The sequence below is a fragment of the Aulonocara stuartgranti genome, assembly GCF_965226115.1.
Source record: "Aulonocara stuartgranti genome assembly, chromosome: 12".
In the NCBI taxonomy this organism is placed as follows: Eukaryota; Metazoa; Chordata; class Actinopteri; order Cichliformes; family Cichlidae; genus Aulonocara; species Aulonocara stuartgranti.
In genome coordinates, this window is record NC_138948.1 from 33,178,328 (window position 1) to 33,197,531 (window position 19,204).

Genomic DNA, 19,204 nt, shown 5'->3' on the forward strand with positions numbered 1-19,204 from the left:
TGGTGGCATGGTGGTTAGCTCTGTTGCCTCACAGCCAGAAGGTCCTGAGTTTGACTCCAACAACTGGCGCAGGCCTTTCTGTGTGTAGTTGGCATGTTCTCCCATGTTTGCATGGGTTCTCTGTGGGTGCTATGGCTTCTCCCACAGACCAAAGACATGCATTTAGTGGGGTTAGGTTAATTGGCCATAGGAGTGAGTGCAAGTGGTTGTCTCTCACCCTGCCTTTTGCCCTGTGACTGCTGCGATATGCTCCAGGTGCCCCATCGCCCCCACTCCCGACCTTGTTAAGGATAAAAGGCTGGATGACAGTAAAACACTTATCCAGTTATCCGTTTTGTATTAGACTGATTTATGTGTTTCATTGTGTAACCCGCTGGATGTTTAGTTAATTGCTCATGTATAAAACCTCCCAACATTCCAGTTATCTTATCACATACCTTTGATGGTCTTAGGAAGTCAAGTACATCTCATCTATTACCAAGTAGCCTGAAAACAAGAAGCAGGCTACATTACCTCAGAAGTACTGGATAAACAGCACTTCTATATTGGAAAACAAATTACTACTAAACCTTAGCTCCCATTTTCTTCCATGGTCATCGACGTGCTTACACATGGTACCAGCTGACTGATCACAACACTATAGTACTGTGAAAAAGTCTCAAATCAAACAATTTCTTTTTAGATTTTGCAAGGAAAATGGAAAATGGGTGCAAAAATGTATTGAATCATGTACAAACATGCTCGAAAATACAGTATGGAAAACAGATTTTGCAAAACTTCAAGTTTCAATATTTGGTACAAGCCTGGAAAATCTTAGGCAGCTTTCTTGTCATTCCTGTAAGAAGTGTTCAGGAACAATTCTTCAGGCTTCTTCAAGGACATTCAATTCAGCTTTGTTTTTAAAGTGCCAAATGACAAAGACAGTCGCCTTAAGGCCATTTATACTGTCAGGTAAAGACCCTACAATAATAAAAAAGACTGAGAGATTCAGAACTCTTCTGCCTTTTGTTCCATTCTCTGTCAGGATGATCCCACACTGCTTCAGTAATGTCTATCCAGGTGTGCTTTTATTGCTTTGGCAGTGATCATATTCACGCTCAAGAATGGTGTTGTTGGCAATCAGATGGTTTCCAGATGTTACATGGTGGTTCAAAATCTGACCCAGTACTTTTCTGTCTTCATAATTCTATCAATTTTGGAAAGATCGCCAACACCACTGAGCCTCTACTGTTTTTACAGATGGCTGTAGACACTCCCTGTCCCTCTCACTCAACCTCTCTGTACATACTGATGACAAACCAAGAACTTCAGAATTGGATTCATCACTCATAAGACCCCTTACTGACTTACTGACTTTTATTCTTGTGTAACTTCCTCGTCCTTTCCTCTCTGTTTCCCTTCATTAAGAATGGCTTCCTAACAGCTAACCTTTATTGACACCATTTCTGATGACACTTCTGTCTCATCAAGATATGCCAAGTTTTTAGCAAACATCTTTTTGAGAATCTTGCTGTACAAACACTATTTTATGCCTGTCAGACTGTCTTTGGTGTTCAGATGAAGAAATTGGAGCGAATGCTGTGCTTTTGTAACAAGATGGTAACACAATACAGAAAGACATTTTAAAATTGATTCTTTGCCAAGTTGTCTGTTATGTGTAGATAAAGCTTATTGTTGTGTCTACACACACAACACTCCATCAGTTGAGTTAGGTGCCTTTTCTTTCTTTTCCTTTGTATTTTTAATTGAATGATTCACAGGTCAGTGTGAAGGGGCATAATACGCACACAGACACAAAATGTCTCTAATAAAATGTCAGGTACAACGACTAGACTGAAAGTTGGTGAAAAATCAGCAAATATCCCAAAGAAACCCTTTGGGAGACTTTCGGGAAGCCTGAAGAACCGTTGGACAAGACTACTTTTAAAAGAATGACTTTTAAAGAAAAGGCGAGAAAGCGAGACGGAGTTGAGTCAGGGGTGGTGACGGTTCATACCGGACGACGGGATTTAAAAAGAGCGCACATCCCCCTGAAATCTGCACCTTTGTTTATGTCACGCAGGGTTTGAACCTCGCCCGGGGCTAGAACATTACATTTCCACTCAACATACATTATCCAGGTAATAAAACGCGACAGAGCTCTGGTACCGAGCACTAACCGGATAATTGTCCCTCTGTGTTAGAAAGATAACCGGCTTAACTGATTCAGAGCATCTCAAGTTGCACAGCAGACACACCGTGTTTAACGCGTGACATCATCACCATCATCACGTATACACAGCATGCTTTTAGCTGTCTGACCCCGAAGAGGAAACTGAGGTACAGCCAGCCTGTTTTATGGAGGGTGTGTGTGTGTGTGAGAGAGAGCGAGAGACACTCACTTGACCGGAGCAGAGCGAGAGTAAAGAGCAGATCTCATCTTTGTGAAGTGACAAAAGCAGGAGTCTTCTTTCTTTCAGTGGAGACACGTCGATCAGAGCTCGATGGTGTGTTTTTATTATTGAGCTGCGCTTTAAAGTCAACTTTACAAAAAGAAGAAAAAAAAGTGAAGTGCAGCTGGACGGAAAATTTAAGGCGTGAATTGAAGAAGTTGGTCGCTCAGTGGGAAGTGAAAACCGTCATTTGCGTAATATTTTTAAGTCGACTTTTTCTGTCGCCTCGTTTCATCAAGTGCCTTTGGATATCAAAATTTTGCCATTTGTAGGAAAGGAAGCCTGCGGAGAGAAAGGTAAGCCGTGCGCGCCGACTGACTGCATCTTGCGCAAAAATGAATTAAACGCAGACTTCACTTTCACTGGCAGTGCTTTCAGTTTTCACACTACGAACACGTGAATGAACATTTTCATGTAACAGTCGTATTTTTGCTTTAGTGCCCACGGCAAGATGAGAAACAGGTGAGGTTTCTGTGGAAACTGATGTCTAGTGCGTATTTGCATACTGTGGGTTTTCTCAGAGGCTTGCAGAAAAAAAGTCTGCTGATAGTGATTCCACAAAATCCCCGGTGAGCTTATTATAACACGGCCTGTTGAACACTTAACCTAATAAATGAAATACTTCATCTCTTAAACCTGTATTGCGACCTGGGCTTCCTCTGCAACCGGAAGACTCGAGATTCAGTAATAAAACAGCTGTAGTGCCGTAATTAGTTTATGTTGCACAGAAATAATGCAGCTTTGCTTGTCCTCACAATCAATTACATCATGTTCAAGTGCAAAAGAAGAAGAAGAAAAGACATAAAAAGCAAAAACAAACGAGCAAAACATTACCATCACAGTATCAGGTACCCCTGTTGTCCTGCAATCATTGTTTTTATGACACATAATCTGAATAATTCTTCTAAAATGCAACATATGAAATGATAACAGCACTGCTGGCGCTGTGGTCCCTCTATTAAAGTGTCAAATGTTACATATGCTTAAATTAATTTGTTTTTAACAAGTCTCCTCCCTAAGGTGTAGTAGCATGTACATGTTAGAGTGGAGGATGTTGATTCATAAACTATGTTACATAAACTGGTGACAGTGGTCACAGAACAGTGTGACATCATCTGTGAAGTCAAAGATGTTACCTAGCAACTAGAGACCTTGTGAAATGGGAACACCACTCATTCAAAGTACCCCGACCGGACAGTGCACTTGGTCAGGGCCTGAGCTGCACAGCCACCAGGTCTGAGGCAGAAAGAATAAACGTTTGTCTCCATGTGAAGAACACACATACAGAGATTCCTTGATTTATTAGCGAGATTGCCACAACAGGTGGGGGGTCACTGTGCACAGCTGCTTTCTGCCCCTGGTGTCTTCATGTGAGTAACTGTGGCCATGAGTCAAGTGCAGACACAAAGACAGAGTCAAGTGGACTGTGTCACACAGCAGTGACCACTCTACTTTACTCGTCTTTTGTGATTTGTTACAGGCTGTTACTTGATGTAGGACACATATTCAGTGTGTGTTTAGTTTCATCATAAACTGGGTGTTGTTTAATAAGACTGGTTTTATAAGTAGACATCAGTTAACTGTCACTGTTTAGACCAGTAGGCCTGTTTTCAACACTTACCACAAAATATCCATAACTTTTTTCTAACCATTCATCTAGAAATGTTTCCATTTTTTTCAGCAGTTGCGTATCCATAAAATTTTGAACCATTAGTTTTTATCTTTAGCTTTCATTTATCCAGTTCTATGCTACACGACTCTAAGCTACACATTTAAGTATTTATCTACTATGTATATAACTATAAGATAACCTAATAAAGGTTATCTTATCTTATCTTATGTCTAATTTAACAACTATGACCTGCTTCAACCACTACCTACTCTTGTCGTTAGCTTTAGCAATTTCACCTGTAATATCCAAATATTTAGTTACTACTTTTATCCAATACCATTATCCAGTTTACAGCTACCTGCTAATTCCAGCTAACAGGTATTTATTCATAATTGCAATGCCCTATTTTCACTCATTTATCCATCTGTTTTAGGCTACTTTAAATCCCTGTTATCCAGTAGCTTACTCTTCGCTATCAGTATATTTTTAACTATATCTAGAGCCTAAGCTAATGGTTTAAGCTAACACTCGTTTTGTTTGAAGGGTGTCTCTCCCTTTGTGTCTTTACTTTTTACATTTTGAGCTCTAAGTCATTACAAATTGTGAAGCCAAAAATTGGCATATAGCTAACAATGACATTGCCTTCATAATAAATCGGTCAGACTTGAAAATCCATTTTTTTTGGCTAATTGTTTTAGCCCAGTTGTTAATTTCTTGACACACTCTCACCATAAAATCTACTGTTTAAGCCCAGATTTCATTATATTATTTAATCAGACTGTAATTTTGATCACTGTTACCTGCTTCTCAATATGCTACGATGCTTTAGTGCAAAAGAGTCAACACAGATGCTCAGAGATAGTGAGGCGACTCACTGTGCTTGCAGCAGTATTGGCACTTTGTATGGACAGCATAGCGAGAGCCTGCGGTGAAAGGAAGCTCAAGTTTTAATTTTCTCTTGTGCAGTGGTAAAGGGTGGTGATGTGCTGTGGTTTATTGTTGGTGTGCTGCATTGGCTGACTTCTTCTTTATCTTTCTCAGTACAAAGATACTAATAAATATCAATATTTGTACAGATTTCATCCCTCAAAGTGGCTGCTGTGAACCAAAGCTTGCACCCTAACCCTGTCTCACTATTACTCCCTGGAGCTTCTCTGATGTGTCTCATAATTTTATTTTAGGACAGCTTCTTACTGTGTGGCTAGCATGGGAGAATCATTGGTGCAGTTTTAAGAAATTCATGATTTCCTTTCTTGTCCTTTGGGATTATTACTGTGAAGTACTGATACATAAAAAACACTGGAATTCTAGTCGCACACCAACATCTCTTAAAACAGCAACAGTTAAAACTTTATTTATAAGCCCTTTGGAATTAAAAGGATATCTCCTGATGACACGCAAACGTGGAATAGCAGTATTTTAGTATTAATGGCTCATCTAACCCTGAGGGAAAAGCATGACTGGGAGAGCAAAGACCTTTGTGTTCCATCACAGCTGGTATCTTTGAAAACTCAGTCTAACCTTCACAAACATCCCCTCAGAGGGAATTCAGCAGCACAAAAACAGCTTCTATTTGTAAGCTCAGTGAGCTGCGTGCTGACGGCTCAAAGCTATCAAGGCATCTAAACTATAGTCTGACTGAGAATAGACCACAAGCCATATCAAACTTCCAAGAATTGTGCTACAATTCTTTTTTTCCCTCTCGCCACGATATTTCACCCAAAAATGTTTACAAAGGTGTTTGCTCTTATCTGCTTTTGTACTGCAGAGTTGTAATACTGCTCGTATGAAGCGTACTTCTTTTTTGACAGCTTCCTTATCCTGTTGACAGCAAAACTTAACTCTATTCAAAACTGCAAGTCACGGAAAAGAGAAAAACATGGTCTAAACTCATGTTTAAATGCATTAAACGCAACACTTTACCAACACGCTTGCAGACACAGTTCCATACTAATGTGTTTCCACCCATTTAAACTTATAGAAAAGAAGATTTTAAATATGAATTTACCATTTTCCATCATCACGCTTATTCTCTTTTGGATCATTTTGTCTGTTTCTTGTAAAAGGTTTAATTTTCTTTGATTGGAGTTCGGTTTTATCCACCTTTTTGTTATTTGTTTAAGTCTTTTTTCTCAAAATTCAGATCATATCATTCCCACCTCAGATGAGGTCAATGAGAGATTTTGTGAGTATAAAATATTTTACCTTTAAAAACAGAGCTTTTGAAAATAAATTCCTTTATGGCACAAAAAGCCCTTTGATTCACTGTATTGCATCATTTAATGTGACTTGAACCAAAAAAGCCATCTGCTATCTACAAATACATTGTACTCAGCATTAAGACTTTAGTCCTATTTGATCATTAGAAGTCATTTCTGGGGTCAAAAACGATATTTGTTTTTCAAAGAAATTTCCAAATTCCAAAATAAGGAATTGGTAGTTTCAAGATCAGATTACATTACATGTGTTCCTTTCCTTTGTTGGTTATTTCTGTTCCCTGTTCATCTTCCCGTTTTATCATTATTTTACCTTTTGTTGCATCCTAATGATATTTTGCAAAATAGGGAAATCTTTTCAAGTACGAAGCTTAACTTTTTCTTCTTCTTTTCTTCTGTTTTTTCCCCTCTTTTGTTTGTGAGTGTGTGTGTGTGTTCCTGTCTAGCTATCCTTGTGAGGACCAAAATCTGCATTCTACTATACTTGTGAGAACCAACAGTCACTTGTGAGAACACACATACCGGTCCTCACAAGTTTGAAGGCCTTTTTGAGGCTCAAAATGTGGCTTTAGGGTCAGGGTTACAATTAGGTTCTGGTTAGGTTTAGGGTAAGGGGCTAGGGAAACCATTATGTCAATGAAGATAGCTGCCTGGGTTGGTAAAAACAAACCTAATATTGAAATATTACTTTTTAATCATATTTGGAAAAATTGCTAACAAAGAATTGATCATTTATACACATATAGTCATATAATCACGTATAATATTAATAATAATAATAATAATGGATTGCATTTATATAGAGCTTTTCGAGAACCTCAAAGCGCTGTACAATTCCACTATTCATTCACTCTCACATTCACACACTTGTGCTTTTCAATAAAAGCACAAGTAATACATTTATTTACTTATCTTTGGTCTTATCTGTTTTGAATTGCCTGAAAGACAGCAGCTACAAAACCCACTACGATACTCTGAGTGTGACTCATCTCTCAACGCGCACTTCCTGTGGTCACAATGTTTCGTTTTAGTTTTAGCGCTCACAGAACTGAGAGAATCGCATTTTAGCCGTCGTATAATACTGTACAGCATGCATTATAAAACTGGACACACAGGATTTTCACTGTAGCAGAACCTTTTGTCCTGAACCTGCTGTAACAAATAATAACAGTAAATATCTAACAGCTACATTTACCAGCATGTAGCATTTACACTGTGTACAGCGCAGCTTCTGGAATCAACACTAACATGTTCACATACTTTGTAGAATTGAGGCTTTGCAGTTTAGTACAGCCAGCCTTTTAGTTGACCATCTACAGTTGTGTTAAGGTCATAGTTAACTGTTATAACTGTGAAAGGTGATTTTTACTGTAATATTAATGTACATTTTCAAAATAAGCTGCTGCATGGACGTGCCTCAGACGATAGCAGGCTTAAGGCCAATGCAGCGTCACACCTCTGAACTTTCTATTGTATGTGATCACAACTGTTGCAGAAGTAATCCATAAAACAGGTTCACGTTGAGTTCAGTGCCCATTTCTCTTGAATTATCACAAGATAAGATCGCATTTCTTATTTTTCCCTGTTTTTTTTACTAGTTGAAAATCTTTATCTACCACAGGAGTCAAGGTCTGCTGTTCTTGGCTACACAAATGCTGGAAATCACATCGCAAATCCACGACAATCAAAGTCTAAACAAAACATAATGGATATAAACTTCTAAATTGAGTGTCTGAACTTAAACATCAGAAACTGTCACAAGTCTGTGCTTGTCAGAGCAAATCTGAATTATGTTGCAGTATTGTAGTATAACATCGGATTTTAGCACAGTATAAATGATTCAAACTGCATTTTGACAGCAGTTTGCTACAACGTGGAGCCGTGCATGCTCGTGCTGATGGAGGCTACACAAGTTGCTCTCCCACTGCCCTTTTGCAGGGTCAGAAAGACTGTTTATAGGAGGCATCAGCAACTAAAAGTCTCACACAACCGAACAGTGACATTGCTTCTTTTTTTTTGCAGTGTAATGTGGCTTTATGAAAGGTGTCTGTGGTTTTATTAAAGCTGCTGATGCTTCTGGAAATATTGTGACTATATATAAGTGTACCCTATAACGCCCATATAAGTGTACTTCATAACTGATAAGAAGGAACCTGTATTGTGTTTGTAGATATTTCAAATGCAAACAGGGTGCCTTGCTTTATACCTAATACAAAGTCCCATATTCACTTCCTCTACTGTAGGAGCATTTCTTCTTTTTCACTTTTGCACCTTTTTTTTTTTATTTCCAACAGAGCGATGTCACTGTGATGTCTGTTGCTGGCATCATCTCAGCCTTTCAAGGAGCTCGTGGGAAAAGGACGCCGAGGGGAAGGAGCTGAGGGGAGAGGACAGCAGAAGAGCTTTTTTATGAGGACAGAATGGAGGTGACTGCACCCTGCATGCGGAGTGATGATAGCTCCATGTGATTCATTTTTCTTTTTCAGTATTTTAAGCTGAGCAGGTGTGAAGGAGTCACTGTTTTGTGGAATCTAGTGGCTGTTTCTCTGGAGGTGACAAGGCTGAGTTCAGCAGCTGCTAGGCTGCAGCTATGGACGTTGAGGTGAGATTTCCTCCCCCCGCATTAGTGACCTCTTCGCTGTTTGCCTCATCATGCGGGACAAATTTTTCTACATCACCCTGGAGCTGCTGATTGCCATCTTCTCAGTGCTGGGAAATGTGTTGGTCTGCTGGGCCGTGGCCCTCAACAGTAACCTCCAGAGCATCACCAACTTCTTCGTGGTGTCGCTGGCTGTGGCCGACATCGCCGTGGGCGTCCTGGCCATTCCCTTTGCCATTGTCATCAGCATCGGGTTCTGCTCCAACTTCTATGGCTGCCTGTTTATTGCGTGCTTTGTGCTGGTTCTCACACAGAGCTCCATCTTTAGTCTGCTGGCCATCGCTATAGATCGCTACATTGCAATCAAGATACCACTCAGGTCAGTAACCATGAGGAAAAGTGGATCATTTATCATTTATTGGTGCAAAATTAATGAGTTAATAGAATAAGTGAAATCCTTTATAACTGCATTATTACGTGTGTTAATAAGGCACCAATAAACAGTTGATTAGCATTAGTAAAACAGCTGATTACTACTTAAAAACCATTTTTTCAACATGTCCAAGCACAGAAAGAAACGAAGATCAGATTTGGAAAACAAAATAGGAACGTTTTAACTCTTAATTAATTCTTACTTTAGTCCAATGTGTGTTTTTAATCAGAAGCAGTAGAATTCTCACGATGACGCCCAACGTTTCATTTCATTTCTGTCAGTTAAAACATTTGACATTTGAACCAGATATTCCATGGCTGAATAAGACTGTTCAGAAACAGCGTCTCCCACAGGGCAAATTCCCCCCGGAGCAATCAAACAAATATCGCTCTAATTGCTTACACAGACTGTGTAAGCCTGTTTTGTAAACTTACTTTTATTATTGTAATGTAAAAATAACAACAAAAAAGCTCCAAACCCAGTGAGATGTTGATTTAACATGCAAATTTGCCAACGACGGTGCATCTGCAGACCTGACAGTGACAGTGATGCTGTGACCTCATCGTTACCGCACTGCTGCGCCGGTCAGACGTCTCGCCCTTTAGGGCTCGAACACACTCCTCCTGCTGAACATACGTATGTGAGGGCTCTTCTGCGTTGTGTTTGTACATCCCTAAAGAGGGGGGGGGGGGGGGGGGGGGGGGGGGTGTTTTTGCAGTATTAACCTTTGCACTTTAACATCTGAAGAATGTGATAGAAACAAGCCAAATGTCTCAGCTGCTCTCCCACACTGTGCTTCAGGCGAACCAAAAATAGGCTCCTTCCTTTGAGGAGTCCTGAGTCCTGAAAGACTCAGTTTGTTTATTCTTGTCTCTTGTAGTTCCGGTATGAGAGTTGCTTCCACGGAACGATCGCATAAGCAAATGATAAATCAGCGGGGTACTTTCGTATACAGTAATAATTAATTCAAACAAGGGACGGAAGCTTTCTTATGAGGTTTATAGAGGTCATTGTGGCAGAGGGAAACAAACCTTTATCTCTGAGTTCTCAGGAGCTGAAAGACAATTGAAGCTTGACACGTGTATTGTCTCCCTGTCCAGGTACAACAGCTTGGTGACAGGACAGCGGGCTCGAGGCATCATTGCCATATGCTGGATTTTATCCATCATCATCGGTTTGACCCCCATGATGGGCTGGCATGGTGGGGAGTCAAGAAACGGCACCAACGAAACCAAAAGCAGCCCCTGCCAGCCGGGCATGATGAAGTGCCTGTTTGAGGATGTTGTCGACATGGAGTACATGGTCTACTTCAACTTTTTTGCTTGTGTGCTGATCCCCTTGCTGCTAATGTTGGCCATCTACCTGTGTATCTTCATGGCAGCTCGCCACCAGCTCATGCTGATTGAAGTAAAAGCGTCTCATGGGGAAAAGTCCCGCTCCGTCCTGCAGAAAGAGGTCCAGGCTGCCAAGTCTCTGGCCATCATTGTGGGCCTGTTTGCGGTCTGCTGGCTTCCTTTACATATCATTAACTGCTTCACCCTCTTCTGTCCTCAGTGTGATCGTCCTCCTGCTTTGGTTATGTATGTGGCCATTATCCTATCCCATGCCAACTCTGTGGTCAACCCCTTCATCTACGCCTACCGCATCCGAGAGTTCCGGCACACCTTCCGTAGGATTATTAGGCGGCACATCCTGGGGAAGCGGGAGGTGTTTGAGAGCAGCGGGAGTAAGCGGAACTCTACTCACAACAGCATCACGGACTCCATCAGGCTCAAAGCAAATGGCCTCAGCTTTGACCTTTTCACAGAGCACAGCAGCAGTACCCGTGAGAACTCCTGCCGCTGTCCTGCTCACATCTCCCCTTTAGAGGGTGGTCTGGCAACAGTGTCTCACCCGCCTCTGTCAGTTGTTATCGCCCACTGCCCCAAAGTGGGGACGTGTCCACTTCAAGCCCTCAGGCAGACTCAGCTCCCGGCGGGGAACGACTGCTCTGAACCAGAGATCCTGGAGGAAAACTGCAGACAGAACCTCGCCCCAGCACAGGTTGCACTGCTGTTCAACACCCAGGACAGGAAGAGCTGCTGTAGCGAGCTAGATAAAGTGCACTGATCTATGCGCCGCAGGGATCATTTGCTAATTCCTCGCAGTTAGTTGTGAATGTCTGCTCAGGATCACCATGAATCTCTAATTTCCAATGGGAGTACTGTAAACAGCTGACAGACAATGAATGTCACTCACTGAGATAAACGAAACAGGACTGAAAACTGTCTCTACTATTTAAATACAGTGACATGTCAATTGAACTCAGAATAAGTCTAAAAGGCACCGCTATTGTTACCGGAAGGCTACGTCTTATCAACCCACATGACCGGGGGTGGTTTGTAATGTGCAGCCACTTCACAAGTTGTTCTGTGGAAATTTCAACACCATCCATGAATGTATGCTTATTTAAGTCAAATTCAGATGATACAATTGACACAGTTTGATGAAAAATGGGAAATTATCTGCAGATGTCCATTACTGCTCTCTATGTTCTCACAAGTAGACTGGCACCAAGTGCTGTCTTTAAATAAATCCTTTCACACTTTTAATGTGTGCTTGCTGTGTATACATTTTTGCAATGGCTGCAATATCCCTGTCTTTATTCAGGAGCTGCAGGAACACCTCCAGACATCCCACTGGCTTTTCAGCAGACAGGCTCGTGATCTGGTCATTCGGAGAAATGGTGGATTAAATTGTCATCATTTTTGGCGTTTCTTTATTTTTGCAGTTTTTATCAGAACAGCTCTTGAGGCCTATTCCTTGTTAAAGATTTCACAGCCAAAAAAGATGTCCTGTGTCCTCCTGTGGGGCAAAGGACACAGGAGATCTTTTGAGCTGTAAATCTTATCTCCTCAGCTGGATCACCTCATCTCAAATAAGAAAACTTTTTTTTTTTTTTGCATTATGGCCGTGAAACTTTATCTTCATACAATAAATAATTTTCTGGATGTGGTTCTTTTGAATGATGGTCCACAGACGCACTTTCAAGACATTGTTTTGCACTGAACTATGAGGCAATGATTGAATGTCAATGTCTCAAAACAATGAGATAAAAGCCAAAAAATTTTTATTTGTCGTTCTTACCATCAAATTGAATCAAGTTCTATAATTTTTAAAAGATACATCATAAAAGGTTACAACAATGATTGTTAAATTGTGTAAAAAAAAAAAGCCCAGTATTAATAAAAAAAAAAAGTCACAATGCAAAAGACAACTAGTGACAATTTTTGAATGCAATACAGTTGAATTTCACAACACTGCAAAATAAAGTCAGTAGAATACTTCTTAACATTAAATATCACTAAATAACTCATATGGCGAGCTCAGCTAACATTGGATGAAAAAACAATGAAAAAAACAAATATATATCTATCTATCTATCTATCTATCTATCTATCTATCTATCTATCTATCTATCTCGGGTCCTCTACCAGAGGCCTGGGAGCTTGAGGGTCCTGCGCAGTATCTTAGCTGTTCCCAGGACTGCGCTCTTCTGGACAGAGATCTCCGATGTTGTTCCCGGGATCTGCTGGAGCCACTGGCCTAGCTTGGGAGTCACCGCACCTAGCCGCACCTAGTGCTCCGATTACCACGGGGACCACTGTCACCTTCACCCTCCACATCTTCTCGAGCTCTTCTCTGAGCCCTTGGTATTTCTCCAGCTTCTCGTGTTCCTTCTTCCTGATGTTGCTGTCATTCGGAACCGCTACATCGATCACTACGGCCGTCTTCTTCTGTTTGTCTACCACCACTATATCCGGTTGGTTAGCCACCACCATTTTGTCCGTCTGTATCTGGAAGTCCCACAGGATCTTAGCTCGGTCATTCTCCACCACCCTTGGGGGCATCTCCCATTTTGACCCCGGACGTCCAGGTTATACTCGGCACAGATGTTCCTGTACACCAGCGGTCCCCAACCTTTTTTGCGCCATGGACCGGTTTATGCCCGACAATATTTTCACGGATCGGCCTTTAAGGTGTCGCGGATAAATACAACAAAATGAAACTAGTACCGGTACCGAAAAAAGAAGATTTATTCATAACACACGTGAAAAGACCCAGGAATGAAACGATAAAAACGATAACAAAATAACGCTGAAAACCGATAAAAACCCTGAAAACCATACATTTCACACCTGAGCCTCAACTCTTGCGGCCCGGTACCAAACGACTCACAGACCGGTACTGGTCCGAGGCCCGGGGGTTGGGGACCGCTGCGGTACACTATGCCGGCCACTTGGTTATGGCGTTCCATGTATGCCTTGCCTGCTAGCATCTTGCACCCTGCTGTTATGTGCTGGATTGTCTCTGGGGCATCTTTACACAGCCTGCACCTGGGGTCTTGCCTGGTGTGATAGACCCCAGCCTCAATGGATCTTGTACTCAGAGCTTGTTCTTGTGCTGCCATGATTAGTGCCTCTGTGCTGTCTTTCAGTCCAGCTTTGTCCAGCCACTGGTAGGATTTCTGGATATCAGCCACCTCCTCTATCTGCCGGTGGTACATACCGTGCAGGGGCCTGTCCTTCCATGATGGTTCCTCGCCTTCCTCCACTTTCTTGGGTTTCTGCTGCCCGAGGTGTTCACTGAGCACTCGGTCAGTTGGGGCCATCTTTGTGATGTATTCGTGGATGTTCCTTGTCTCATCCTGGACTGTGGTGCTGACACTCACCAGTCCCCGGCCCCCTTCCTTCCGCTTAGCGTACAGCCTCAGGGTGCTGGACTTGGGGTGAAACCCTCCATGCATGGTAAGGAGCTTTCTTTTCTTGATGTCAGTGGCTTCTATCTCCTCCTTTGGCCAGCCTATTACCCCAGCAGGGGTAGCCCAGATCTTGTTCTTACCATTCAGCTGACTCCTCAGGACTTGCCTGACCCTCTGCAGGTACTTGGTGGTTGCAGCTTTCCTAGCGGCCTCTTCATGGTTCCCATTCGCCTGCGGGATCCCCAGGTACTTGTAACTGTCCTCTATGTCTGCAATGTTGCCTTCTGGTAGCTCGATCCCCTCAGTTCTGACTACCTTCCCTCTCTTTGTTACCATCCGACTACACTTCTCCAGCCCGAATGACATCCCGATGTCATTGCTGTATAGCCTGGTAGTGTGGATCAATGAATCGATGTCTCATTCACTCTTGGCATACAGCTTGATGTCATCCATGTACAGGAGGTGGCTGACAACTGCTCCGTTCCGTAGTCGGTATCCGTAGCCAGTCTTGTTAATGATCTCACCGAGGGGGTTCAGGCCTATGCAGAACAGCAGTGGGGACAGAGCATCTTCTTGGTAGATCCCGCACTTGATGGTGACTTGTGCTATGGGCTTGAGTTTGGCCTCCAGTGTTGTCCGCCACATCCCCATTGAGTTCCTGATGAAGGCTCTCATGGTCCTGTTGATCTTATATAGTTCTAGGCATTCCAGGATCCAGGTGTGGAGCATTGAGTCATAGGCCTTCTTGTAATCAATCCAGGTGAGTCTGGTTCTGCAGTCTCTTATACTACAGCCTAGTAATGGGGAAATGGAAATGACTTTTGCTTCTGGGCAAATCTAAGTTATTTTTGGACAGGTATTGAACAAATTCAAATTCAAATTCAAATTTTATTTGTCACATACACAGTCATACACAGTACGATATGTAGTGAAATGCTTGGACAACTGCTCGTGACCTAAAGAAAACAAAAAAGGAAAGGCTATGAATAAGATAGGAAATAAATATGAAAAATTAAAAAGGGTAAATTTAACTAGGAAGGAATAAAATATAAATTAAGGTTAAAAATGAAATAACTGTACAACACAAATTAGAATGAAGGGTAAATTTAACTGGGAAGAATAAGATAAAATATATAAATTAAAGTTGAAAATAAAATAACTGTACAACAAAATACACAATATAGAACTATATAAGAATGTATGAAGAAATCTAAATATAAATAAATATATACACAATAACAGCAGCTGTACAAGTATTAACTGGAAATGAAGAATATAGTGACCAGTGTTGTGCAAAAACAAAGTCCAGAAAGTCCAGTGTGTGTGTAAGAACCATATGTGTGGGTCAGTACTGTGTGGTGGTGTGATTGAGAGACCGTATCGCCTGCGGGAAGAAGCTCCTCCTCAGTCTCTCTGTGTTGGTCTTCAGGGAGCGGAATCGCTTTCCTGACCTCAACAGAGAGAACAGTCTGTTGTTGGGATGGCTGAGGTCCTTCACGATCTTCCTGGCCTTGGTCCAGCACCGCCTGCTGTAGATTGAGTGCAGGTCAGGGAGCTCGGAGCGGATGGTGCGCTCAGCTGACCGCACAACCCTCTGTAGAGCTCGTCTGTCCTGCATGGTGCTGTTCCCGAACCAGGTTAAGATGTTTCCCGCCAGGATGCTCTCTATGGTGCACGAGTAAAAGTTCCTGAGCACCTTGGAGGGCAGTTGGAAGTCTCTCAAGCGTCTGAGGTGGTAGAGACGCTGTCGGGCCTTTTTCACCACGGTGTTGATGTGACAGGACCATGACAGGTCCTGCGTGATGTGAACTCCGAGGTATTTGAAGCTGTCCACTCTCTCCACTGGGCACTCGTTGATGACGGGGGTCTGGTAGTTCCTCTCCTGCTTAGTGCTGAAGTCCACTATCAGCTCCTTTGTCTTACTGACGTTTAGAAGGAGGTTGTTCCTCTGGCACCAGTTCTCCAGATTCCTAATCTCCTTCAGGTAGGCCATCTCGTTGTTATCAGAGATCAGGCCCACCACGACGGTGTCGTCAACAAACTTGATGATGGTGGTGGAGCTGGTAGTGGCCACACAGTCATATGTGTACAAAGAGTACAGCAGGGGGCTCAGAACACACCCCTGGGGGGCTCCAGTGCTGAGAGTGGTGGAGGCTGAGACATGTCCGCCCATCCTTACTGCCTGTGGTCTGCCAGTTAGGAAGTTGGAGATCCACTGACACATAAATGAGCTGAGTCCCAGATGCTCCAGCTTGGTGGTGAGTGTGGAGGGAATTATGGTATTAAATGCAGAGCTGTAGTCTATGAAGAGCATTTTAACATAATTCCCCCTTCTAGTGTCCAAGTGAGTGAGTGATGTGTGGAGGAGATGAGAGATGGCATCGTCTGTGGAACGATTTGGACGGTAAGCGAACTGTAGTGGGTCCAGTGTGTCTGGTAGTGAAGAAATGATGAAGTCTCTGAACAGGTATCATTGTTGTGTGTTCTGGTATTCATTAGCAAATGAATGAACTCAAACCTAAAGCTGAGGTATGACAAGTAGCAGCTGAAAGTAGCCAGTAGGAAAAGATCTTTTATAAAATACTAATTACAGAGGCTTTAAGGAATCAGTCATTCATGTGGCAGATTGAGCTACAGAGACTCCACATTGCTTTTGATTGAGTGTAGTAGTGTCTGTAATGTAACTATACACCAGAAATGAACAGATGATAGAACTTATCTTTTATTGATGTTGGCTGTTTATTTGAATTTTGTTATTTTAAACTTCTATCCTTCCTCTGTGGTACCAAAATGAAATCTCGGTGTATCTGTCTTTATAAGTCAGTTACTGTAAGTGCAAATGGTGTTGGGTTCCAGTCTGTGGCGGGAAACAATAAAGCCAGCTTTTTTTTTTTCAATACTGACATCTCCGCCCATGCAGCTGTTAAGCCCAGAGTGCCGGTCTCACTGTGTGTAGAGACTCCATGGATACAAGCAGAAACAGTCCCCTGTTCATCCTTTTAAAAGACTCAAGCTTTGTGAGCGAGGAGAGGTGGATGCAAATGAGGGAACATGCGTGTGTGTGTGTGTTTAACTCTCTCAGGGCGGTGGATGTGTGAAAAAGTGCAGACCACAACACTAAAATGCTTTTATTGTTCCACTTTGTGCCCAGTCTTCTTCTACCTCTAGTATCACTGGAGCTTAACTGCTGTCAGGAGTCTGGACCTAAAAATGTTTGTGAATGTCTTGTTTGGAGGTTAGTAAAGTTTCTGGGCATGTTAATACTGTACATGCAGGCTTAAAGGTTTGCAGGCATGCAGGTTTTTTGGGTTTTTTTTGCACCTTACAGCATTTGTTCCAAATTTTTTGTGAATGCATGTGCATGACTTCTTGGCAGAGGGCAGGATGGAAATGTTCAATCTCAACTGTAAGCTGATAAACTTCCTCAATCATTTGAAAGAGAGGGCTGGTGTGGACTCCAAAGGTACTGGACTGAAATGCTGGATCATTTTCAATTGTTCTTATACAAATTCTAAAAGCAACAAAATTCTTCCTGCAGATTGTGTGGACCTGATGGACAGCAGTGGTAAAGTGATGAACCTGGCAGCCAAGCAGCACAATTTGGCTCTGGCCAGCAGTGTGCTGGTAGCCAGACACTACTACGTCCTCCTGCGAGTCTGCCGTGAGTCCGTCTGGTCCATCCATCAGCAGGACTTCAGAGGAACAAACACCCAGATTATAAAAGCATTTTCAAAACCTAATTATGTTATCAGTGTCTGGTCTAAATAATTAGATTCCAAATATATTGATGTAATGATGATAAGTGGCAGGACAAACTAATTCTGGTGCTTTCAGGGGTATCGTGAATGAAATGCATGTTGCCATCCTAATTTTTTGAAAGCTGAATGTAAAGTATGATTTTACCTATGCTTGAAAGCATGCCCGTGACTTCTTGTGCTTCCTCAGGAGACCATGAGGCTGGAGGTCAGAAATATGTCTCCCTTCAGAACAACAACAGTCAAAGTCATCCTGAATTAACAGGTAACAATAAAATAATATTAATGATAAGAATAACATCGGGGCTGTGGAAGTGGCTCTCTGAGGCCTCCTGCTGGACAAACCCATTCCTGCCATTGTGAAAATGCTACAAAACAAACATAAAGTTACCTCATGTGGTTTGTCATTGCTTCTGTTGTAGAACTGCTGAAGAGGCTGACTGACAAAGAGCCAGACAGAAAGACTAGAAAGAGACGGATGCCTCAGACCAAAAACATTCCTGCAAACAGCAAGAGCCACTAAATTTAACACTGTCAATTTATATGTATAAATCTGAATACTTTGCTATATTTCTATTTTAACTGAGCTAAAGTGGATGATTTCTTTTTAGTTAATAATAGTCAATATTGAAGAAGTTCAATAGAATAAGTTACATTTTGAGATTTTATATTTCTGCATTAAATTGTTACTGTAACCAGAATGTCACAGAGAGGTAAATTAGAAGTATGAGCTGCTGTGTATCTTCCTAGTTTCTTGTGTTTCTAAGCATTTTCCTTTTCCTCATGTCTTTTGTGGCTTCCTGCCTGTCTGTGTGAGTTCCTTTTTGTCCATCTTTCAGTGACTTTCTGATATATTTTGAGAGCTGTTTCCTTGCTATTTTCTTGACTTCCTGCCTTTGTTCTCTTCCCGCCCTGCTTATTGTCAGATTTCGTTCACCTGCACCTTATATTCTCCATATTGTGTATTTAGTCTGAATCCTTTCCCACAGTTCTTCCTCCCTCTTTTCCTGCATTTTGCCTTTTGGATTTTTTGAAATTTGAACCACTTGGATTAAACTTTCGCTACTTTCTGCAAGTTGGCGTTAAACTTTTCTTTGCGCTAAATAAAAAAAAAAAAGATAATATAAAAATGAAATCAAACAGAATAAGTGCGCTTAATGAATTACTGATGGAAAAATTGTCTCAGGTTTTTCTTTACCAGAAATCTAACTGCAGTGTATTACAGTCTGCGCGCTCCCTGCTAATACTGCACTGCCAAAGAATTAATGATGATGTGATTGGATTTGCCTGCATTGAGGACTTGCTTGCTGTGTTCATTAGGAAAACTCAAGGGAACGAAAGAAATTGAACTAAACTGATTTTCAGTCATGCACACAGCTGCAGGAACGTGTTAGATGGTGGGGTTACTTCCACAGG

The 19,204-nt window shown here is 41.9% G+C and overlaps 2 protein-coding genes across 5 annotated transcripts; both read left to right on the forward strand.

The window, feature by feature from the left end:
* The first annotated feature begins 2,294 nt into the window (after positions 1–2,294).
* Positions 2,295–11,883, forward strand: adora2aa (adenosine A2a receptor a). Of its 2 annotated transcripts, none has more exons than XM_082553887.1 (3): positions 2,295–2,728; positions 8,555–9,238; positions 10,393–11,883. In XM_082553887.1, the coding sequence occupies exons 2-3, from the start codon at positions 8,913–8,915 to the stop codon at positions 11,399–11,401; spliced, it is 1,335 nt and encodes a 444-aa protein (XP_082410013.1). In that variant the 5' UTR covers positions 2,295–2,728; positions 8,555–8,912; the 3' UTR covers positions 11,402–11,883. The 2 variants fall into 2 exon arrangements, with proteins under 2 accessions (XP_082410013.1, XP_082410014.1); XM_082553888.1 differs by lacking the exon at positions 2,295–2,728 and adding an exon at positions 4,302–4,422.
* A 2,856-nt stretch (positions 11,884–14,739) lies between these two features.
* On the forward strand, positions 14,740–18,880 carry c8h22orf15 (chromosome 8 C22orf15 homolog). Of its 3 annotated transcripts, none has more exons than XM_082554180.1 (5): positions 14,740–14,793; positions 17,185–17,268; positions 17,410–17,694; positions 17,979–18,053; positions 18,211–18,880. In XM_082554180.1, the coding sequence occupies exons 2-5, from the start codon at positions 17,244–17,246 to the stop codon at positions 18,309–18,311; spliced, it is 486 nt and encodes a 161-aa protein (XP_082410306.1). In that variant the 5' UTR covers positions 14,740–14,793; positions 17,185–17,243; the 3' UTR covers positions 18,312–18,880. The 3 variants fall into 3 exon arrangements, with proteins under 3 accessions (XP_082410306.1, XP_082410305.1, XP_082410307.1); XM_082554179.1 differs by lacking the exon at positions 14,740–14,793 and adding an exon at positions 16,403–16,437; XM_082554181.1 differs by lacking the exons at positions 14,740–14,793; positions 17,185–17,268 and having other exon boundaries at positions 17,342–17,496; positions 17,572–17,694.
* The last annotated feature ends 324 nt before the right edge of the window (positions 18,881–19,204 follow it).

Coding starts and splice junctions, on each gene's coding strand:
- c8h22orf15 (XM_082554180.1), top strand. CDS start 17,244: ATGTTTGTGAATGTCTTGTTTGGAG. Junction 17,695..17,978: donor CGTCCTCCTGCGAGTCTGCC/GTGAGTCCGTCT, acceptor GTGCTTCCTCAG/GAGACCATGAGGCTGGAGGT. Junction 18,054..18,210: donor AAGTCATCCTGAATTAACAG/GTAACAATAAAA, acceptor CTTCTGTTGTAG/AACTGCTGAAGAGGCTGACT.
- adora2aa (XM_082553887.1), top strand. CDS start 8,913: ATGCGGGACAAATTTTTCTACATCACCCTGGAGCTGCTGATTGCCATC. Junction 9,239..10,392: donor GCAATCAAGATACCACTCAG/GTCAGTAACCAT, acceptor CTCCCTGTCCAG/GTACAACAGCTTGGTGACAG.